The sequence below is a fragment of the Aulostomus chinensis genome, chromosome 19 (genome assembly GCF_037954235.1).
Source record: "Aulostomus chinensis isolate RoL2024-O1b breed Wild chromosome 19, RoL_Achi_v1.0, whole genome shotgun sequence".
Classification (NCBI taxonomy): domain Eukaryota; kingdom Metazoa; phylum Chordata; class Actinopteri; order Syngnathiformes; family Aulostomidae; genus Aulostomus; species Aulostomus chinensis.
The window spans coordinates 8,005,517-8,023,703 of NC_141338.1; the positions used below are offsets into that span (position 1 = coordinate 8,005,517).

An 18,187-nucleotide genomic window follows, 5' to 3' on the forward strand; every position below is an offset into this window, starting at 1 on the left:
GAATGGTAATGTTGTCAAGGCACCATGAATTACATCCAAAACAGCACAAAAAAGCACAAATGGAAAAGGAATAGAAATGATAGAAAATAAAAATGTTGAATAAAGCATTTATCTGTGACCTTTTACGTGCAATATTTTGATTCAAGACAAACTTCCAGTGGAGAAATAGTATTGTATGAAAGGATGTATAGACAGGAGCTTCACCCATCCTCTGGAGATATAGTTATTCACCTCAACAGAACAAGATGAACAAACTCAATGCTAGTTTGGATTTTTTGCTATTAGATGATTTTGAGGGCCAGGTGGGATCTTAATATGACCAGTAGATCTTCATGGTACGACTAAAAAATGAGTAGAGAGGTATTTTACTTAGGTACTTGATTAATTCTAGCAGCAATAACATTAAAACTGATTTTTTTCTATTAAAACAGATTTTAATATAACAGATTACAAATTTCACAAGCAGAAATTTCAGTTTATTTTAATGATATATATTCGGACATTCCTTCAGATATAACAGCTAAAATAATTTATTGGAACAATTGTTGGATGTTTGTTGTTGAGTTCCACTTTCCACCGTTAGGGGCGCTGTGGGGTAGCAGACCGGAAGTCGGTCTCGAATGCTTTCCTTGTTTTCAACTTTGACACCAGGCAGTACACGTTGGAAAGGGAAACAACGTGGATATTAACCGATTTAAATATATGTTATTTTTAAAATGCAATTTCGTACAGTATAAATACTTCATGTTTTCGATTCACTGGAATTATTAAATCCACTTACCTACCAGAATAAAAGGTAAAAGTGCGTGATGTTTGCTTGTTTACCTAGTGAAGATTCTAGCTAGCTCCAAATTAAACCTGTTAAATTTAATAGTAATTTTTTCTTCAAGGTTAATTCGCCATTAATTAATACGTTCGAGTCACACTTATAGACATAGTGTAATGTGTAATACTCATAAAGAAGCTGACTGACTTTGAAACGACTTCAACGACAACATAGCGGGAATTAAATGGACACTGGTGACTATTGTGTAGGATTGGATTGTTACACTGCCAAAAACTGCTGGTGTAGCAGCTTAAAAAGTAACTTACCTCCCTTAGTTTGTATGTTAAATCACTTCGATAGCTCTTAGGTTGAAGTAACCTGGATAACTTGGTGTGAAACCGCTTCAGTGTTGGTGATGCTAACCACTCTGTTACAGATGGGGAAGGCACCTAAGAAAAGGAGCCTTGCTGACAAAGTCCGCAAGACAAAGACTTCCTCTGAGATCAAGAACAACCCTTTTGAGGTGAAAATCAACAGGAAGAAATTTGATGTGCTGGGAAGAAAAAGTAAGCACGATGTGGGTCTTCCGGGCGTGTCTCGATCCAAAGCTATTAACAAGGTAAGAATTGCCCATGTTTACACTGTAGGTAAAGGGACTCATTTCATTTAACCTCTTAGTTTCTTTCAGTCGTTACTTTTTTCTTTTGCATGCTTAGTCGATATGCAAACTTAGAGTTGTGTTCTTGAACCCAAACATTTTGACAAATGGAAATTCAAACAGTTCCATCTATCAATTTGATCTTTATAACTATTTGAGTTATAGATACAATATATAGAACAATAGGACACCGGAGAAAAGGAGCCAAAATGACATTGGTCTCTCTCACTCTCTCTCTCTCTCTCAGAAAATGATTTTGAATTCTGTAAGTGAAAATGAATGTTTGTTTTTTTTTTTTTAATTACTAAAATCATACAGAAATGCAACAAAAGAATCCAAAAATTAGAGAGCGACAAACATTTCCTCCCTTGATATTTACCTATCAACTGTGAGATGATTCCAGTTGGGTCAGGAATTCCAGCTTATTGTTAGAATAGAAATCCTAGAATTTCTTAATTTTTGTGGTGAGTTCTCAGAAGGCAGCAATTGACTTGAAACTCTTACAGTGTTCATTTCACATGATTTCACTGGAATGGCCCACTCAGTATTTGATTCCCTCTTCGTGTATGATTAAAAAGAAATTGAATTCTTTCTTGAGCTGATTTTTTTTTTTTAAGCAAACTGACTGAATATCCAGGGAATGGCAGCTGACATCCAAAGCTATTGTGTGAGATGCCGGTCTAATTAGATCAAAAGTGCTGTAGCAGCCACTGGTCACAGTGTGACACGTTTTGTGTGGCGATCACAGGATCGTGCTGGGGGAGGGAGTTTCTGCAGCCTCCGAGAGCTTCCCAAGAACAAAGTGAACCTCAGTTAGAGCATGAAAGAAGTAAAAGTGAGGACAGATGTAACCTCTGCATATTTCATGTTGGATCTATGTTGAGCCTTCTGTTCCATGTTTATTTGTTCTAAAATGTAGAGAAAAGAAACCCTCCTGAAGGAATACAAGCAGAAGAACAAGTCCAGCAAATTAATTGACAGACGCTTAGGAGAGTATGATTCCAAGATGGCGCCAGAAGACAAAATCCTACAGAGGTTTGCAATGGAGCGACAGGTGAGCGCTGCAGTTCTGCATTTGTTTTTGCTATATGGAAACTGCGGGTTCCTTTCCAAAGACTCACCCGCCTTGTTTGTCCCTCCTTGGTTGCATCCCCTCTCAGCGTACGCACGAGAAGAAGGACGTCTACAACCTGAACGAGGAGGAGGAGTTGACTCATTATGGCCAATCGCTTGCCGAGATGGAGAAGTTCAATGACTTGGTGAATAGTGATGATGAATCAGAGGAGAAGGGTCTTCTGTCAGGTGAGAAGAATTGACAGGGTTCCCACAGGTGCTGGAATTCCTGGGAAACTCTTTGGTTTGAATGTGGATTTTTTTTTCAAGGTTTGAAAAGTGCTTGGATTTAACTTAAAAGATGCAGGAGCTGTTACACAGACATGTTTTATAACCTCTGAAATCTGGCATTGAACTAGAAGAGTGACTGGAAATGCAGCTCAGAATTGAGATTTCCTTGTTATACATCTGTGATAAACATGGCGATTTAAAAGCACATTTCCCGTGATGTAAGTTTTTACAGCAATTTCCTTGTGGTTGGTATCATACGCACCACTTTAGAATTGCTAAAAATGGTCCAAAATCCCTCTAAAATTCCACATTTAGACACTAAAGCTTTAAGGAGTGCCATATAAATGTTCATGCTGAGATTTGGTGTCAAAGACTTTGATATTTTGAGATTTCTTTTTTAATAAGACCAAAACTGGATTGTGTTTGAAAAGCTTGAAAATGCTTAAAATGTGCTTGAATATAACTGATATTGGTTTAGGAACCCTGTGTTAAACGTGAGGTTTTCTGTGCATGTGGTAGCTCGAACAAATCACTGTTTTAAACCAGAAATAAACCCTTCTGCATTCTTACAAACTTTATTTTGATTTAAACTGATGTCTGATTGTCCCGCGTATTTGTAAATGTAATATGAATCCGAGATTGAACGACCTCCAAATACTTATTGATATCAAAAAGTCATGCTCAACCAAAGCGATTTTGCTTTTTGTCTGGGTTTTATGAGCTGGTGTGTAGTAGCAACACTCTTCCTGTTTCTTATCCAGCTGAGCTGACGGCCTCCCACTTCGGAGGCGGAGGAGGTCTCCTCAGAAAGAAGACGCCAGGGGAGCAGCAGGAGGACGAAGGAAGCCAGCGGGCCAAATCCAGGCAGGAGCTCATTGAAGAGCTCATTCAGAAGTCCAAGCAGGAGAAGGTGAGTCCTGCTGATCAAAACTGTTTCATTTTTCATCTTTTGGTTGGTATGAAAATTCCCAATTGTCCTGAACTTTCTATCTTGTGGAATTTGTTTTGCGGCAATGCTCTTTTTCAGAGAGAACGCCAAGTGCAGAAAGAGGAGGCGCAGGAGCTGACAGAGAAACTGGATCAAGAGTGGAAGAGCATCCAGTCTCTGATGGTGCAAAAGAAGCCCAAAGCTGAACGAGCAGACAAAGAGGAGGAGAAACCAAAGGTAGCTACAGAGCTGCCAATTTGAGAAATGTCCCTCTTTTTAAGCAATGTAAGAGCCCGATGGCATACTTGCTGTCTATCCTGCCCCCCCCCCCCCCCCCGTGTGTCACAGCTGGAAGAATATGACATGATGGTCCGGGAGCTGGGCTTCGAGATGAAGGCTCAGCCCTCGGAGAAGTTGAAAACCCCGGAGGAGGTCGCTCGGGAGGAGAGGGAGAAGCTGCAGAAACTAGAGGTGCGTTCAAACAGAACGCTTGCAGCTTTTCGGCTGCAGTATGTTATTAAGCTTTGTGTGATGGTCAATTTATTGTGATTTTTCAGGCTGACAGACTGAGGAGGATGATGGGAGATGAAGGTGTGGAAGGTTCACAGAGTCAGAAGCATACATCTGCTGATGACCTCAATGACGGCTTCATCCTGGACAAGGATGACAAGAAAACTCTGTCCTATCAGGTGGGAGATGGAACGTTTAGACCAAGAGAACTGAAGCTAACCCGTCAGGGTTCTTATTTACCCTTCTGTATTTGTCAAGGATGGACAATGGAACATCGAAGAGGAGGCTGAGAAAGATGATGATGATGATGATGATGCAGATGAAGGAGAGGGTGATGAGGAGGAAGAATCAGAGGTAGATGAGCAAGATGGAGATGATGAAGAAGAGGAGGGGGATGAAGAAGAAGAAGAAGAAGATGGTCACTCTGACTTGGAGTCCGAACAGGACAGTGAGGATGAGGGGAGAAAAGGGGAAGATGGAGGGAGCAAACGGAAGGAGAGCCTGACCAAAGAGGAGATGAAGATGCAGCAGGAGGCAGCCAAGGCAGAGCTGCCGTACACATTTACTGGTAAATACACCGAGATCGAGGAAAGATGCCTATTTTATTAAAGTCAGACCCGCATTCACCTAAAAAATAGGTATTTTTACCCAAACTGATCTTGTCTACATCACCAGACCTTAACGATAGTATTGTGCTTGTACAGTGTCTCAAAAATGACCAATCACTGCTGACATTGATGAGACTATGTTGATTCTGCTTCTGATCTTTACCTCAAAAAGTTTAATTTTTGGTTTAAAAAAAAAATTATGTATATAAAATCACTGAGATGAGTTCCATTTATCTGTGGTGCTGCTTCTTCTCGTAGCTCCAGAGAGCTACGACGACCTGAAAGATTTGCTTCATGGCCACACCCCTGACAACCAGCGCCTGATTGTTGCCAGGACTCAGAAATGCAACCATCCTAGTTTGGCTGTAGGCAACAAGCTCAAACTGCAGGTACCAGGTGGAGCATGTTGAGCTCTGTTGTGTCTCTGTAGGAGCTGCAGCCCTTCTAAAATATCATCTCTGTTTTTCCCAGAAACTGTTTGGCTTCCTGCTGGAGTACGTGGGAGAACTGGCCAGCAGGAGCCCCCCCGAGGTCCACACCGTAGATAAACTCATACCGTGAGTTCACCGCGTTGATTCACAAGTTTGCCTCAGATTTCCAAAACTTTGTCAAGTAAAACTAAACATCCCTGCTTTTTTTCCCTTGTAGAGAGTTGTACACTCTCTGCCAGATGTTTCCAGAAGCTGCCTGTAAAGCCATGCAGAGCATCCTTTCAGATGTGGGTCACAGCATGGAGGAGGTGCTCGAGGTCAAAGGGCATGCTGCGTTCCCAACACTAGATACGGTAGGAATTATTGGCTCTGAACGACAGGAATTTCTCTGGAGTAAAACAGAGACCTTAATGTTTACATGAACACTGATATATTTCTAATGTCAAACCATTGTATATACAAGTTGAAATATGAATGAAATATTGTTTACAGCTTGCTTCATTCAACAGTTGGAATTAATTGAGAACATATGTAACACACACACATATATATGTGTGTATAAATATATATATGTATGTGTATAAATGTGTGTGTGTGTGTGTATAATTTTTGTGTTTCAGCTAATTTACCTGAAGGTGACAGCGTTGCTGTTTCCCACCTCAGACTTCAGACATCCCGTCACAACTCCAGCGTTGCTTTTTATCAGCCAAACTCTCACAAAGGTATAGAAACTGTTTTTGCTGTGGTCTGTTGTTTCCATCTGTTTTACGACTTTCATTCATGTGTGTGTTTGGTACATTTTCAGTGTAAAGTGAGGTCGTTACAGGATGTGACATCAGGCTTAGCGCTGTGCTGTCTGGCTGTAGAGTACATCTCTTTCTCAAAGCGCTTCCTGCCCGAACTCATCAACTTCCTGGCTGGAACGTTACACCTGGCCGTGAAGGACAAGTCTTCTCTAGGTAGCTGCTCCCACTAAAATATCAGCCTGGTTTTGTCCCCATCGTGTAGAGGTGAAACAAATTGACCTCCTGTTGCAGGTTCCTTCGTGGTCCCTCCTTTTAGGCTCACTGGGAAGAACACTGATCTGCTGGTGGTGTCAGACACCGAGTCCTGCAAGAACTGGAGCAAGAAACACCTGCCACTCTCCGCTACCACACACCTTCAGTTGAAAGATGATCTTGACAGGGATCATCACAGGTAGAAGCACCATGAATTTGAGTAGAAAATGAATATCCTTTATTGAGCAGTGAAGCTAAAATATGTCTCAGTAGTAACACCAACCACTACGTTTAGAATTTAGAACTGATGCCACACGTCATTTTAGGAGGCGTGCGCGTGCGCGTGTGTGTGTGTAGACACATGAGAGACTTGGCTTCCATAAACAACTGATCACACAAGTGAATTGGTCATTCAGAGTTATGTAACAGTAACGCGTGCTAAACAGAGAACCCTTCATTTGCCTTGAGACAATTATAGACACAGCAGGGAGATGAGAAGTGTGAGAAAACTCATTCCCACTCTTTCCTCAACTCAGTTCGACCAACAGAAATGAACCAAACAAGAAGAAGTGCTACGGCTTAATCACTGGTTCAGGGCTGAAGTAAAGAGGAGCTAACAGGATGAGACAAATAGCAGCAAAACATACAGATTTCCTGTTACTAATTCCTTTGATCTTATTGAAGATTTGTCATGTCTTCTTCATTTATCTGAGTACATCATACCTGTGCAGGCTGTACAGCTCCGAGCTGATTCATCCGCTCGCGTGAATCTGATGAGTCGCCAGCGTGGCTCCACACAGCAGCTGGTGTGTGGGCTCCGAGTAAAGCTAGCAAACAGACTTCAGCGGACCCTGATTGTTGCCCTGTTTGTGGGAACCATACACGTTTATCTGTACTCGACTGAGACTCAGAAGCACGTCATTTAGTTTCAAGAAGAACTTACAAACTAATTATAACAATAAGCTAAAATATGCTACTCTATCAAATACAGTTACACACTATATTTTAGCTTAAATCCCTTGGCAGCTGTGTGATCGTGACAGTCGGGTGGAGAGTTCCTAATAACGATGAAAGTATCCCTGCAGGCTGACGTGTCTCTCGACCTGCCTGGACCTGGTGAAGCGATGCTGCCTGCTCTACAAAGACCTCATGTCCTTTACGCAGATTTTCCAGCCAATCAGAACCCTGCTTTCAAAGCATCTTTCAGCCCAAATGTTGCCAGAGCCTTTAAAGGTTGGTGATGAGATACAGTGAAGACCATCTGCTTGTGCATCGTCCTGTCTCATGCTGCCGTTATGTTGCAGGAGCTTCTCACTGAGATCCTGAACGCCATCAGCAGCACTCCTGCAACTCACAGTCGGCTAGTTTTTGACAAGAAGAAGCCCATTCCTCTGAAGCTGCTCACACCCAAAATTGTTGAAGTGTAAGTGGAAATCCACAGAGTTTTGCTGTGCAGTCATCCTCCTCAGTACCTAATTTGCACTGTGCGTACTTGGCTCAGGTTGGACTATGGAAAGAAGCGCGGCAGCACCAGAGAAGAGCGAGAGAAGGAGCGACTGAAGCACAAGTACAAGAAAGAGTTCAAGGGGGCGCTGAGGGAGATCAGGAAGGACTCGCGCTTCCTGGCCAGAGAGAAGCTCACTGAGGTCATGAAGAGGTGTGCGGTCAACTCAGCATCCGTGTGGAGGAGAACTGTAATGTCCATGTGCAGAAGCCTCTAACATCTTACACCTGTGTTTCAGAGACGCAGAGAGGAACAGGAAAGTGAGGGAGCTCTTCGGCAGTTTGGCCACTCAGGAGGGAGAGTGGAAGGCTCTGAAGAGGAGGAAGAGGAAGTGAAAGCTGCGGTTGATTCTCTGTGTCATCGATTGACTTTTAGCTGGACGTTTCTCTCTTCTGCTGCTCAAGACAAACTGAAAAAGACAGAATTATGTGGAAACGTGGAACTCTTGAATTTTTTATCCCGAAACCACAACACAATTCAACTTGTAGGGCACATTTTTAAACTGTACACCAGCTTCAGGTGTCCTGATGCAGGAGTGTTAGGGAACGATCAGGTAGTTGGGAGTGTCAGAGACTATTTGGCTTGAAGAAGCCATCAATAAAATCTGCTTCAAAACTGAAACCTGTATACAATAGGTTTTTTTTTTTTTTTTGGTCATATTTTCTGGTCACCGAATCCTCTAATGCAGCGTGTTAGTGACGCTGCTGCAGGATCCAGGAACCTGCGATATATTCAGTTGCTGTTCTTAAAGGTTAATTCAATGGTAAACCAGTCAAACCTTTACACTAAAGGTCTTTGCTGCTCCGGAGGAACATTTAGAGTCCTGCGGCAAATCTCAATTTAAGGGGAAAGAACGACCGTTAATGTTACAATGGTCGCAGGGATGTGTAGTGATCAACTGATGATCAGTTCATGTGATGAGGTGCAGGACGAATAAAAATGGAGACAATGAGAGGAAAACCATTTGACATCAAACCAAATCCACGCTTCACAATGTGTATTATACATTTACACTTGTAGTCACACATATGTGTTGTCTTGAAATGTTCAACTTGGAACATTAACAGCAAACAGGATGTCAAATAAACAAACTGAGATAAATTAATGATAAAAGCTCAGGATTCTGATTCTGTAAACAGGTAATACCCCAGTTCTGATTTTTATTCATTATTTTTAATACTTTAAAAGTTTTATATGAATATGAATGCTATCTTTCATATTTATGGATCTATTTTTTTTCCATTCATCTTCCTCATTGATTGTAAAAGCATGACCAACCCCACACGTCACGTAGGCACCAATGACCCATCGACACAACTTTCACATTTTATTCAACATCTACATCCAAATAAATGTATCCTTCTGAAGTTACGTTGAATTGTTTTACATGCTCTTTGCTCTCAAAGTTGATCATTATAAGACATACTTATCAGTGATAACTTAATACAATATGAATGCACAAGTAGCGCAGCACTTGAGACTCGTCCACTGAGACAGACAAAAATAGAGACTATCATCATGTTTCCATCTCCAACAGATCACTGGTAACTGGTCATTTATATAGAGACACTTAGGTGCTTTAAGTGGTAAAGTTGTAGTATATTTCCTTGTTTGAGTTATTGACACGCAGTTGACAGAAAACACACACACACACACACACACACACAGTAACAAGGTGGCATTCTGAGTGGGAGGGAGTCACTGTAAATGACACCTGAGATCCCTTTCACTGATATGCAAAAGGCACACACACACACACAACACTAACAATCATTTCTCGTTATACAGATACTGCTGTACAGACGGAAAAACGCACACACATACAAACATCGGGCACGGACTTCATAAAGGACTAAAACCAGGCACGACGGGACTTGGCAGAGCGACATGGAATGTTTGAGTCATTGATCTTTGATGGGGGCTTTACTCGTCAGTGTCCTCCTGAAAGAGAAGATGGAGAGCGGAGATCAGCTGTCAATCATCTATGATGCCACGTCATCGTTTGATGTCACATCTCAGGAAATCAATCGGTTTCGAGCCGAAGAGGTAAGGATTGGTTTCTAATGTTTATTATTCATGTCTGGGTCTGTGTGTGCGTGTTTTTATTGAAACGCTCCCCCCCTTGAGACATTGCACAAACCCTCAAAATGAAATCAGACTTCAGTTTAATCAAAGTCAAACACATTTTCCAATACAACCCCCCCCAAACAAACACGCACACACACACACACACACACACACACACACACACAACCACACCACTCATAAGATGATGTGTGGCATCAGTTCTACGTGGGATGAGTAGCTAGTTACAAGAAGACAGTTGGTCTCACTGACGTTATTCTCACGGAAAAGAAAAATATATATTTTAAACATATTATTCATTTAACTTCCGTTCTAATACATCTCCTGTTGACAGAACAACTACAATCAAACTCTGAATCTTTGGAGCATAGGATCTCACCTCTGTGGCATCAGCAGTGTCGGTATCAACCGGTGACTCTAAATTCTGTACCGCTGAGGCGTCGTCACCCTGCAAAATATCAGATAGGAAAATATTTTCTTAGGAATAACAGCATATTTAATGCACACATTAACAGAAAAAAAAAGAAACCTTCAAGGGCTTTGTTCAACATGATCGCCAAATGATGCACAATATCCTTTGTCCTCCATCTTTGTAGTTCAAGCATGCTGGAGTACCTTTGAAACTGTTATTTTGTAAGAATAGACGTGTTTTTCAGTGAGGATCATTAATGCACAAGTTTTTTTTACTGATTTGACTTGGATCCTACATGTATTTGAAAAGCCTTTACTCAATTTGAAAAAGACTTCCTAAAAACTCAACTAATTCAGAATCTGAACTTTTTGCAACGGTTCTTGGAAAATTCTAGACCCTTTTCACATCAGCCGTTCACAGCTTCCATTTAGGTGAAGCAGGGTCCGGCTACTGTTCATGCCGTGGCGCCCTCAATATGGTGGGACTGTGATTGATTACTTACTTATTACTTATTGATTACTGTGACCAATTACACCTGTGTTGATACCCTGCTATGACACATCATGATAGCTGCTGTGAGAGGCATCCATGACATCCCTTGTTAAAAATGCCCTTGAACATGTAAAGCATGTTTATTAACCAGCAGCTTTGTATTCTGTGATTGGCTCCTTTAAGTCAGGTGAGCAAGGGACACACACACACACACACACACACAAAAGAAAGAAAGAAAAGGTCCCGGGTTTTGTCTTCAGCTCATCAGAATAAAACTCAGGTTTAATCAACACGTTCCCTCTCATCATGATCGGTGGTCATTTAGAGATGCAGCATGCAGCGCCGTGTCATTGAATTGACCTTCCTTAATCGGCAGTGGGTCATAGTAGGTGTGTGTGTGTGTGTGTGTGTGTGTGTGTGTCTGTGTCTGTGTGTGTGTGTAGGTGACAAGCTCCCTGGCTGTTATAACCTGAAACCAGCTATTACTCCTCCCCCTGCTGTTACACTTAATACCATCCATCAAACCTCCATCTGTCCACACAGGCGAGCCAGAGACTCATCATGTACAAACACACAAATTCACACAATAACACCTGCTTCAGCTAAACAATAACACAACCAGCTCCATCATCTTCTACCTGTGTGGCTCTTGCTAGCAGCTCGTAAATTGGTGAAACAACTAGATGACGCTCATTCTAACACACTGTGTTTGCGTCGAGGTGTCAGACACAGGAGAATATCTTTAATTGGCTCTTTCAAGCTGCCATCAATTTTTAAACAGAATCAATATTAATGGGAATCATGGTTAAACGGGGACAATCTGCTGTCGTCTCCATGTCAACAGCCTTTGATGGGAATATTGTGGGTTTTTTTTTTTTTTCCATTTATTCCTCAGTCTGTCAGTCAGTAACCATCCGGTCCACTCAGAGTCTGTTTGTCCATCTGTTTGTCTGCTACTCTCACCAGTTTGGCTCGTCAGTCGTCCTCATTATGAGGCCGATCATACTCCAGGTGGAGCTCCGTCAGTGTTTTATCCCTCAGGGTATTTAGGGCGATTGTTATCCAGCTGTTTTAACGCCACTCACATCTTGTGAAATTTAAAAAAAACAAAACAAAACATAAAAGTGTCTTGTTCAGGTGTTGGTAGTAGCTGTGATTTCTCTGCTATTATTTAATAATCACACACAATTAACAAAAAGCTAAAGCAGTGTGTGTGTGTGTGTGTGTGTGTGTGCGTGCGTGCGCGCACACGCGTGTACGTGCTTTAATCTCTCACAGTCTAAACTGTTGTTATGGATTCCCCCGTGTTTCACCGCTAATTAAGAGACGGGAGATTGAGCATCACAACAAACACGCAAAGTGTTTGTATCGCAGTGGGAAATATTTGATTGGCTTATCGTTTCCCGCTACTCACAGCGATGTTATGAGCAAGGAAGGTGATTACCGGCAGAATTTAGCTCTCCCTTCAGAATCTAATGACCTTTTAACACCTTATTCATCCACACAGGAAGCAGGCAAGGATAGGATTACACCACGAAATGGTTGTATGGTACGCTTGTAAAGTTGCTCTTGTTGGTGCTTTTAGGGAAAAGAAAAAGTAAAAATAGCGAAATTTGAGGTTTTGAAGTTGTTATTAAGGCACATATTGTAGACAGTATTTTATTTCTATTCCTTTTTTTTTTTTTTAGTTTATTACACTTTACCACAATATTTGTCCTGTTATGTATATATCTATATTTAGGAGAGAGAAATGTCTCTACCTTGTGTCTGTGGCTTACTAGTGGTGATTTCACAAGAATTTACAAATAAAGTTTTACTTATCTGATGTTTTCAACTCAGTATTCCATTGCTATTTTCTGTAAATTACTCAAATAATTATTGAAGACAATTGGGCCATGAGTGAACATTTTATGTGGAAATTAAAAAAAAAAAAAAAGAATTAAATTCTAAGACCAAAGTCAGTTTTTTCCCCCCAACAATTCTTTTTGACTGTGGTCCTCATCCTCCGTCAATGACAAAACATGTGACTTTATCACATGTGAAAAGCTGCTGCTGCTGTGAGATGATTCAAAATGTTTTCTTACGTTTAAAGTTTTATGACGAAAGTGACAGAGGTGTGCAAAAACCACACAGGTAAATTGCTGACAGGTGGAAAAGTTCTTGAGATCTGAGTACCTTGGAATGACAGGATACGATAAAGTAGAAATAAATATACAACACTGAGTCTTAAACTCTTTGACCTATAAAATCCACAATTCAAAGAAAAACTCCCTATGGTCATGCTGTGACTCTCTTAGTGGTAACTACGTTCCTGACCTGCAAACACAGACAGCACGAACTAGGATAAAAGAAGCTGCTGAAAATGAGAAAACAAGAATGAGAAAACGAGAATCGTTTTTTTCCATGTCGACTTGTGTCGCAGCTCCAAATTGTTTGCTGTGATGAAGCGCCTTGACCTCCTCCTCCTCCTCCTCCTGGACAAACGAAGGCCAGACTGACTGATGAGCGAAGCAGGAAGGCGAACGATATGTAGCAGCTTTGATTTCAGACAAGCGGCAGATAGAAGAAGAGATGACAAATGACTCAAGGTCAGGAAGCCATTTTGACACACTTAGAGCGTTGTGGCTCCTGGTAGGAAATGGAGGAATGAGCTCTGCTGCAAGCTAACATCTGTGTATAAGTACACGATTATACAAACATCAATTTCAAATTTGGATTTTTCTTGTCAAAGGAACCACAAACTATGAAGCTAGTGACCATAGAGTGTTTAATCGCAGGATAACAAGACAAGTATTGGAAAAGTTTTGAACGTCAGGTTGAAATTCCCCACCGCGACTCAGCCATGTTTCTGTGACGAGCTCATTAAAGCCCCTTTGAACACTGGTACCAGGTGTTTTTAATGAACCTTGTACTGTCAATCTGATGTTTTACAATATTTCGCATCTGGAAAGCTCTATTAGCCTTGAAGTTTGCGTTTCTCTTGGACACCGGAAGCTAGCAGCCTACATTTTCAGGCTACATTAGCTGGTGAGATTGGTGTAGCGTGCATCGCGTAAGCAGCACCCACCACTGAAATCGAACTCACAAATGTCAGCAGGGGAGACGGACAAGGTAGCAAGAAGGCTAAAATCCATGGAGATGAACATGAGCCATCAGTCTTAAGGTCTCGGAGAATGAGGTTTATCTGCTGGCCACACTGGCAGGCTATGCTCTAAAGCTATGCTAGTACGCTGTGCTTGCAGGCTACGCTAACAGGCTGTGCTAGCAGGATTGCTTGTTTCAAATTTTTTCTTCATCCTATCCAACAATATCCGACCAGAATGACTAATAACAGGTTAAGTGGCTACCAAGATGGATTTTTTTGATCAAATTATCAGTTACTAATGTTACTAGAGGGGCTTCAAGTTCCCCCATTAAAATAACCCACGTCCTCCATTATTCTCAAGACCCCCAACCCAAATAAGCGAAGGGTTTTAATCTTATGACCCTTTGGCGCATTTCGTAAAATTAGAGAAAACACAAAAAACATAGACATCAAGAACACTGACCAACTGTTGGAAATATTTCTAAACAAAAACCAGGAAAGGAACAGTGAGTTCCCCAAATTATTTTTGCTCATCCCTCCATGTCAACATGGATTTCCTACTTTTTTTCCTGCTACTTGATAACGTCTGTCACTTAAAAGCAAACATAAGTTGTTGTGGGACGTTTATGAACTATCCAGTACTTTGAAGGACTACTTTCTGCACTGGTAAAGCACACAATGATGCTGTAAACTTTTTATTACATTTTTTAGTAAAAATTAAAAAAAAAAAAAATCTAGTTAATGAAAGATGTCTCTCATACTTGTTTGGCTTGATCCTTCTTGACCAATCCGGTGGCGGCGACTATAGTGCCTGCACCCTCCACAGTTTTCTGGGCCACAGCAGTAACCCCAGTGACCACGGCCTCGCCCACCTGAGACACTCCAGACACAGTTTTACCTGCAACTGTGGAGATGAATGGAGGAGAAAAGAGAAGGTTTATCTCTGCAGGGCTTCAACACTCTGAGGTTTAACAGGTAGAAAAAAAGACACAAGATCTCACAATGCAGGATCCCAATGAGTGCAGGGAAATGTGATAGAAGAGACTTTCAGGGTCTCTGGATAAATACAAAAATGAGCTTTGGCACTCAAAACGAATCCAGGAATTTCAGGAACAGAACAATGATGTGCAACGAATACACAGACAGACTCAAACTCCTCTGTAACAGCACAAATTGGTCCCATTATCCAATGTTTCGTTTTGCGCTAAACACCGGGAGAGTTTATTTCTCTTTTAAAAAGTTAAAGTCGCACTTTTTACACACTTTAATAAATGCATTTTCGGGCTGAAATCTAAAAAGCACAATACAAAAGACTCCAGTATTTTTCCTGCTGTCGTTCGAGTGTGTCACGACGGAATCTGCATCTTACGTCACTGTCCACCTCGATGTCTGCTCGTATTAAAAGAGCCATCTCGTTCTACTTACAACGCCTTGCAGAGATTAACACCACATCCCCGCCCATAGAGCTATTTGGGAAACTGGAAAATCCTCATGAACAACCCGTAGTGGTTCTCCTCTCAACACAAACCACCAGGTGTTGTTTAGTTTCACCCCCCTCACTGTTTCAAATCATTCTCGTGTCTATGAATATCAGGTTTTACATGAAACCGCCAGGACTTCTTAGTTAGTTGGAGCTAAAAATCAATAAGGACGCAATAAATGCTGCTTTGAGCGGCAACAACGGATGCGAGTCTTCACCATCACACTGTGTTACATACAATAATTAATCACACGCCAGCTGCTCTTGTTATAGGGCATCATCTTTGCTTATGAGGACCTCCGGAAAGCAGATTATCAGATCACGCATCCCACTGAGAGACAGAGAGAGAGAGGAGACACCATCTCCAACCTCCTTGGTTTAAATCCATCATGTATTTCATCAAACTGGCTTTACTTGCTGCCACAACAATACAGCCGTTTCCCAGGACGCCTATCAGGTCGTCTCACCGGAATCGGCCGCTCGTTATGTACAAGGAAGAGCGAGTTTGAGCCCTAAGGGAGGCACCGGGACCTGCTGAGTTAGGTTGAGAAACAGGACACGCCCCTCACCTGCAGAGTTACTCATCAACCACTGGAGGATCATCTGGTTTTTTAAATCAAAAATCATATCTTCATCAAATCATCATACCATCAAATCCTTCTGCATTACCTGTTGTGACTCCATCCTTTGTTTTGGTCCCTGGAAAGAAGCAAGTGGAGTTCAGTCATAATAATAATAATAATAATAATAATGATAATAATAAAAGAAATAATAAGTATACATTATAATAAATTTAATTTTTTGATATATCCGTATCAACCTGGGCAGTATAGTTAAAGAAAAACCTATCACAATAAATGATTTAATTTCCATAGATGTTGATCGTTATTGATATTAATTAATAACCTATCAGAATTAAGATTGTGGTTCAAGTTCATCACTCAAACTAACTTTTAATTTCATCTTTGCCACGTGCCAAAGGTCACTGACCTTCATGGCGTTCGTATTTTCAATTCGTCTAAATAAAACTCTCAATATAAAGTCTCTATTTCCTTTTATGTACAGGTGTTTTTCAGTATGTAGAAAACCTGAATGTCATACAAAACGTGTTTCACACGAATAATAACCACGTTAATACCGGACATCTGCCATAGTCTTGTTGTTTTTTTTTCCTGACTGTTGGTTTGATCAAGACTCAAATGAATTCCCAGCTCACACACCGACAAACATAACCCCATCTTTCGTCATCTCAGCCGCTCCAGTCACTCCCTGCTTGGTTTTCTCAGCCGCTGCCACGACTCCATCCTTGGCTTTACATAAACCCTTCTTCAACGCTTCCATGGCTGCTTGACGGGCTCCCAAATTACGCGCACACAGCTGCGGAGATGTCAAAACAGGCGCCGTGAGAAGCCGCTAAATTGCTCGTTGTTACAACAAGAGACAGAACGTTGCCGCCGCCCTACTTTGTCCCTGATGGTGTGGAAAAAAAAGCAGAACAAACGTCCAAAATATCAGCTAAAAACAGCTTCTGGATGGAATCCACCTGTAGGAGTGGTTACCATGAGTGGAATACAAATATAAAAGATATATTTATATTAGACTGAAACACGACGAGGAGGGGGAAAAAAATCACATACCAGCAGTCGGACGTTAATGATTTGACAAATTTGAAGGCGACGCGCTGCTAAGATTTACGCACCTGTTTGCTTCAACTTCCTTTGAGGCGACAATGAAACGAGTCTTCCGGGATGACAGCGGAGGTTCCCCCTGGAGAGCAGCAGAACCGGTTTATTGAGTCCAAACTACAACTGGAAGACGACGTGTACGCTGTTTTTCAGACGGACAGACGCTCCACAGGTTGGACAGACAGACAGACAGACAGACGACCCCCCCGTCAGCCCACGCTGCTGCTTCTCTGCTTTCTCAGTGATGGAAACAGAAAGATAGAAAGAGCTGCTGCTGCTGATGATGATGATGGTGATGAGTGTGAGTGTGAGAGAGAGAGAGGGAGAGAGAGGACACACGCACACGCACAACACGCATAGATTACGTCGCCTTGTACGTGGGTTGATGTAGGTGTCACAGCTGAACTGAACTGCAAATTGTAATTCCAGTCATTAACACATTCTTTGTCCCCTCGTGTGTAAAATATGAACTCTTATTCTTTTAAAATTAAAAAAGGCAGATTCAAAGAAATCGTGTTTGGGCAGCCTGGACAAAACTTGTTCAACCTGTTGCTTCAAACCTTACTTGCACTCTGAACTTCACATGATGATAAGAATAATGAATGAAATAAAAATGTACATCTCTAAACACTGCTGGAGTGACACAGGAGAAGGTTGCAGAAAGTGAATTAGGACGGACATTCCTATGAAAAAAACAAAACAAAAACAACAACGCCAAAATCATAAAATGCCATACAGCCAAGTTGTTCGGGGAAAAAAAATCACCGACGCTACGCTTTCAGCCTCAGGAGCTACAGGGTACCACCATGCTAAAAACAGTGCCGATAAACTTGGCAGATTGAGGCTTCAGGAAGCTTTACTATTTACTTTGGACAGGCAGGATTGAGATTTTTCATGTTTTTATTTCTTCTTCTTATTGTTGTTATTTTTGGGGCGGCACGGTGGTGCAGTGGTCAGCACTGTCACCTCACAGCAAGAAGGTTAGGGTTTGAGTCCCGGCTCCAGCACTGGATCTTTCTGTGTGAGTCTCCATGTTCTCTCTGTGCCTGTGTGGGTTCTCTCTGGTACTCCAGCTTCCTCCCACAGTCCAAAGACATCAAGAGGGGACGAGGCTGATAGATACTCTAAATTGACTGTAGGTGTGACTGTGAGTGTGAATGGTTGTCTGTCTCTATGTGTTGGCCCTGTGATGGCCTGGCGG

General features: G+C 41.7%; 2 protein-coding genes across 4 annotated transcripts; one reads left to right on the top strand and one right to left on the bottom strand.

Moving 5' to 3' along the window:
* The first annotated feature begins 645 nt into the window (after positions 1-645).
* On the top strand, positions 646-9,090 carry nop14 (NOP14 nucleolar protein homolog (yeast)). Of its 2 annotated transcripts, none has more exons than XM_086187573.1 (19): positions 646-802; positions 1,203-1,385; positions 2,344-2,478; positions 2,585-2,726; positions 3,530-3,678; positions 3,796-3,933; positions 4,045-4,167; positions 4,254-4,385; positions 4,465-4,774; positions 5,073-5,203; positions 5,286-5,371; positions 5,463-5,598; positions 5,866-5,967; positions 6,051-6,204; positions 6,283-6,442; positions 7,329-7,476; positions 7,548-7,666; positions 7,745-7,900; positions 7,986-9,090. In XM_086187573.1, the coding sequence occupies exons 2-19, from the start codon at positions 1,203-1,205 to the stop codon at positions 8,080-8,082; spliced, it is 2,601 nt and encodes an 866-aa protein (XP_086043699.1). In that variant the 5' UTR covers positions 646-802; the 3' UTR covers positions 8,083-9,090. The 2 variants fall into 2 exon arrangements, with proteins under 2 accessions (XP_086043699.1, XP_086043698.1); XM_086187572.1 differs by having other exon boundaries at positions 646-796.
* LOC147243901 (uncharacterized) lies at positions 8,836-17,286 on the bottom strand. 2 transcript variants are annotated; one of them, XM_086187575.1, is made up of 6 exons: positions 16,939-17,286; positions 16,522-16,678; positions 15,971-16,000; positions 14,583-14,725; positions 10,212-10,280; positions 8,836-9,688 (listed from the first exon to the last, which is right to left on the bottom strand). In XM_086187575.1, exons 2-6 carry the CDS (start codon positions 16,640-16,642, stop codon positions 9,671-9,673), a joined length of 381 nt encoding a protein of 126 aa, XP_086043701.1. In that variant the 5' UTR covers positions 16,643-16,678; positions 16,939-17,286; the 3' UTR covers positions 8,836-9,670. The 2 variants fall into 2 exon arrangements, with proteins under 2 accessions (XP_086043701.1, XP_086043700.1); XM_086187574.1 differs by having other exon boundaries at positions 8,839-9,688; positions 17,001-17,284.
* Positions 17,287-18,187: the final 901 nt, after the last annotated feature.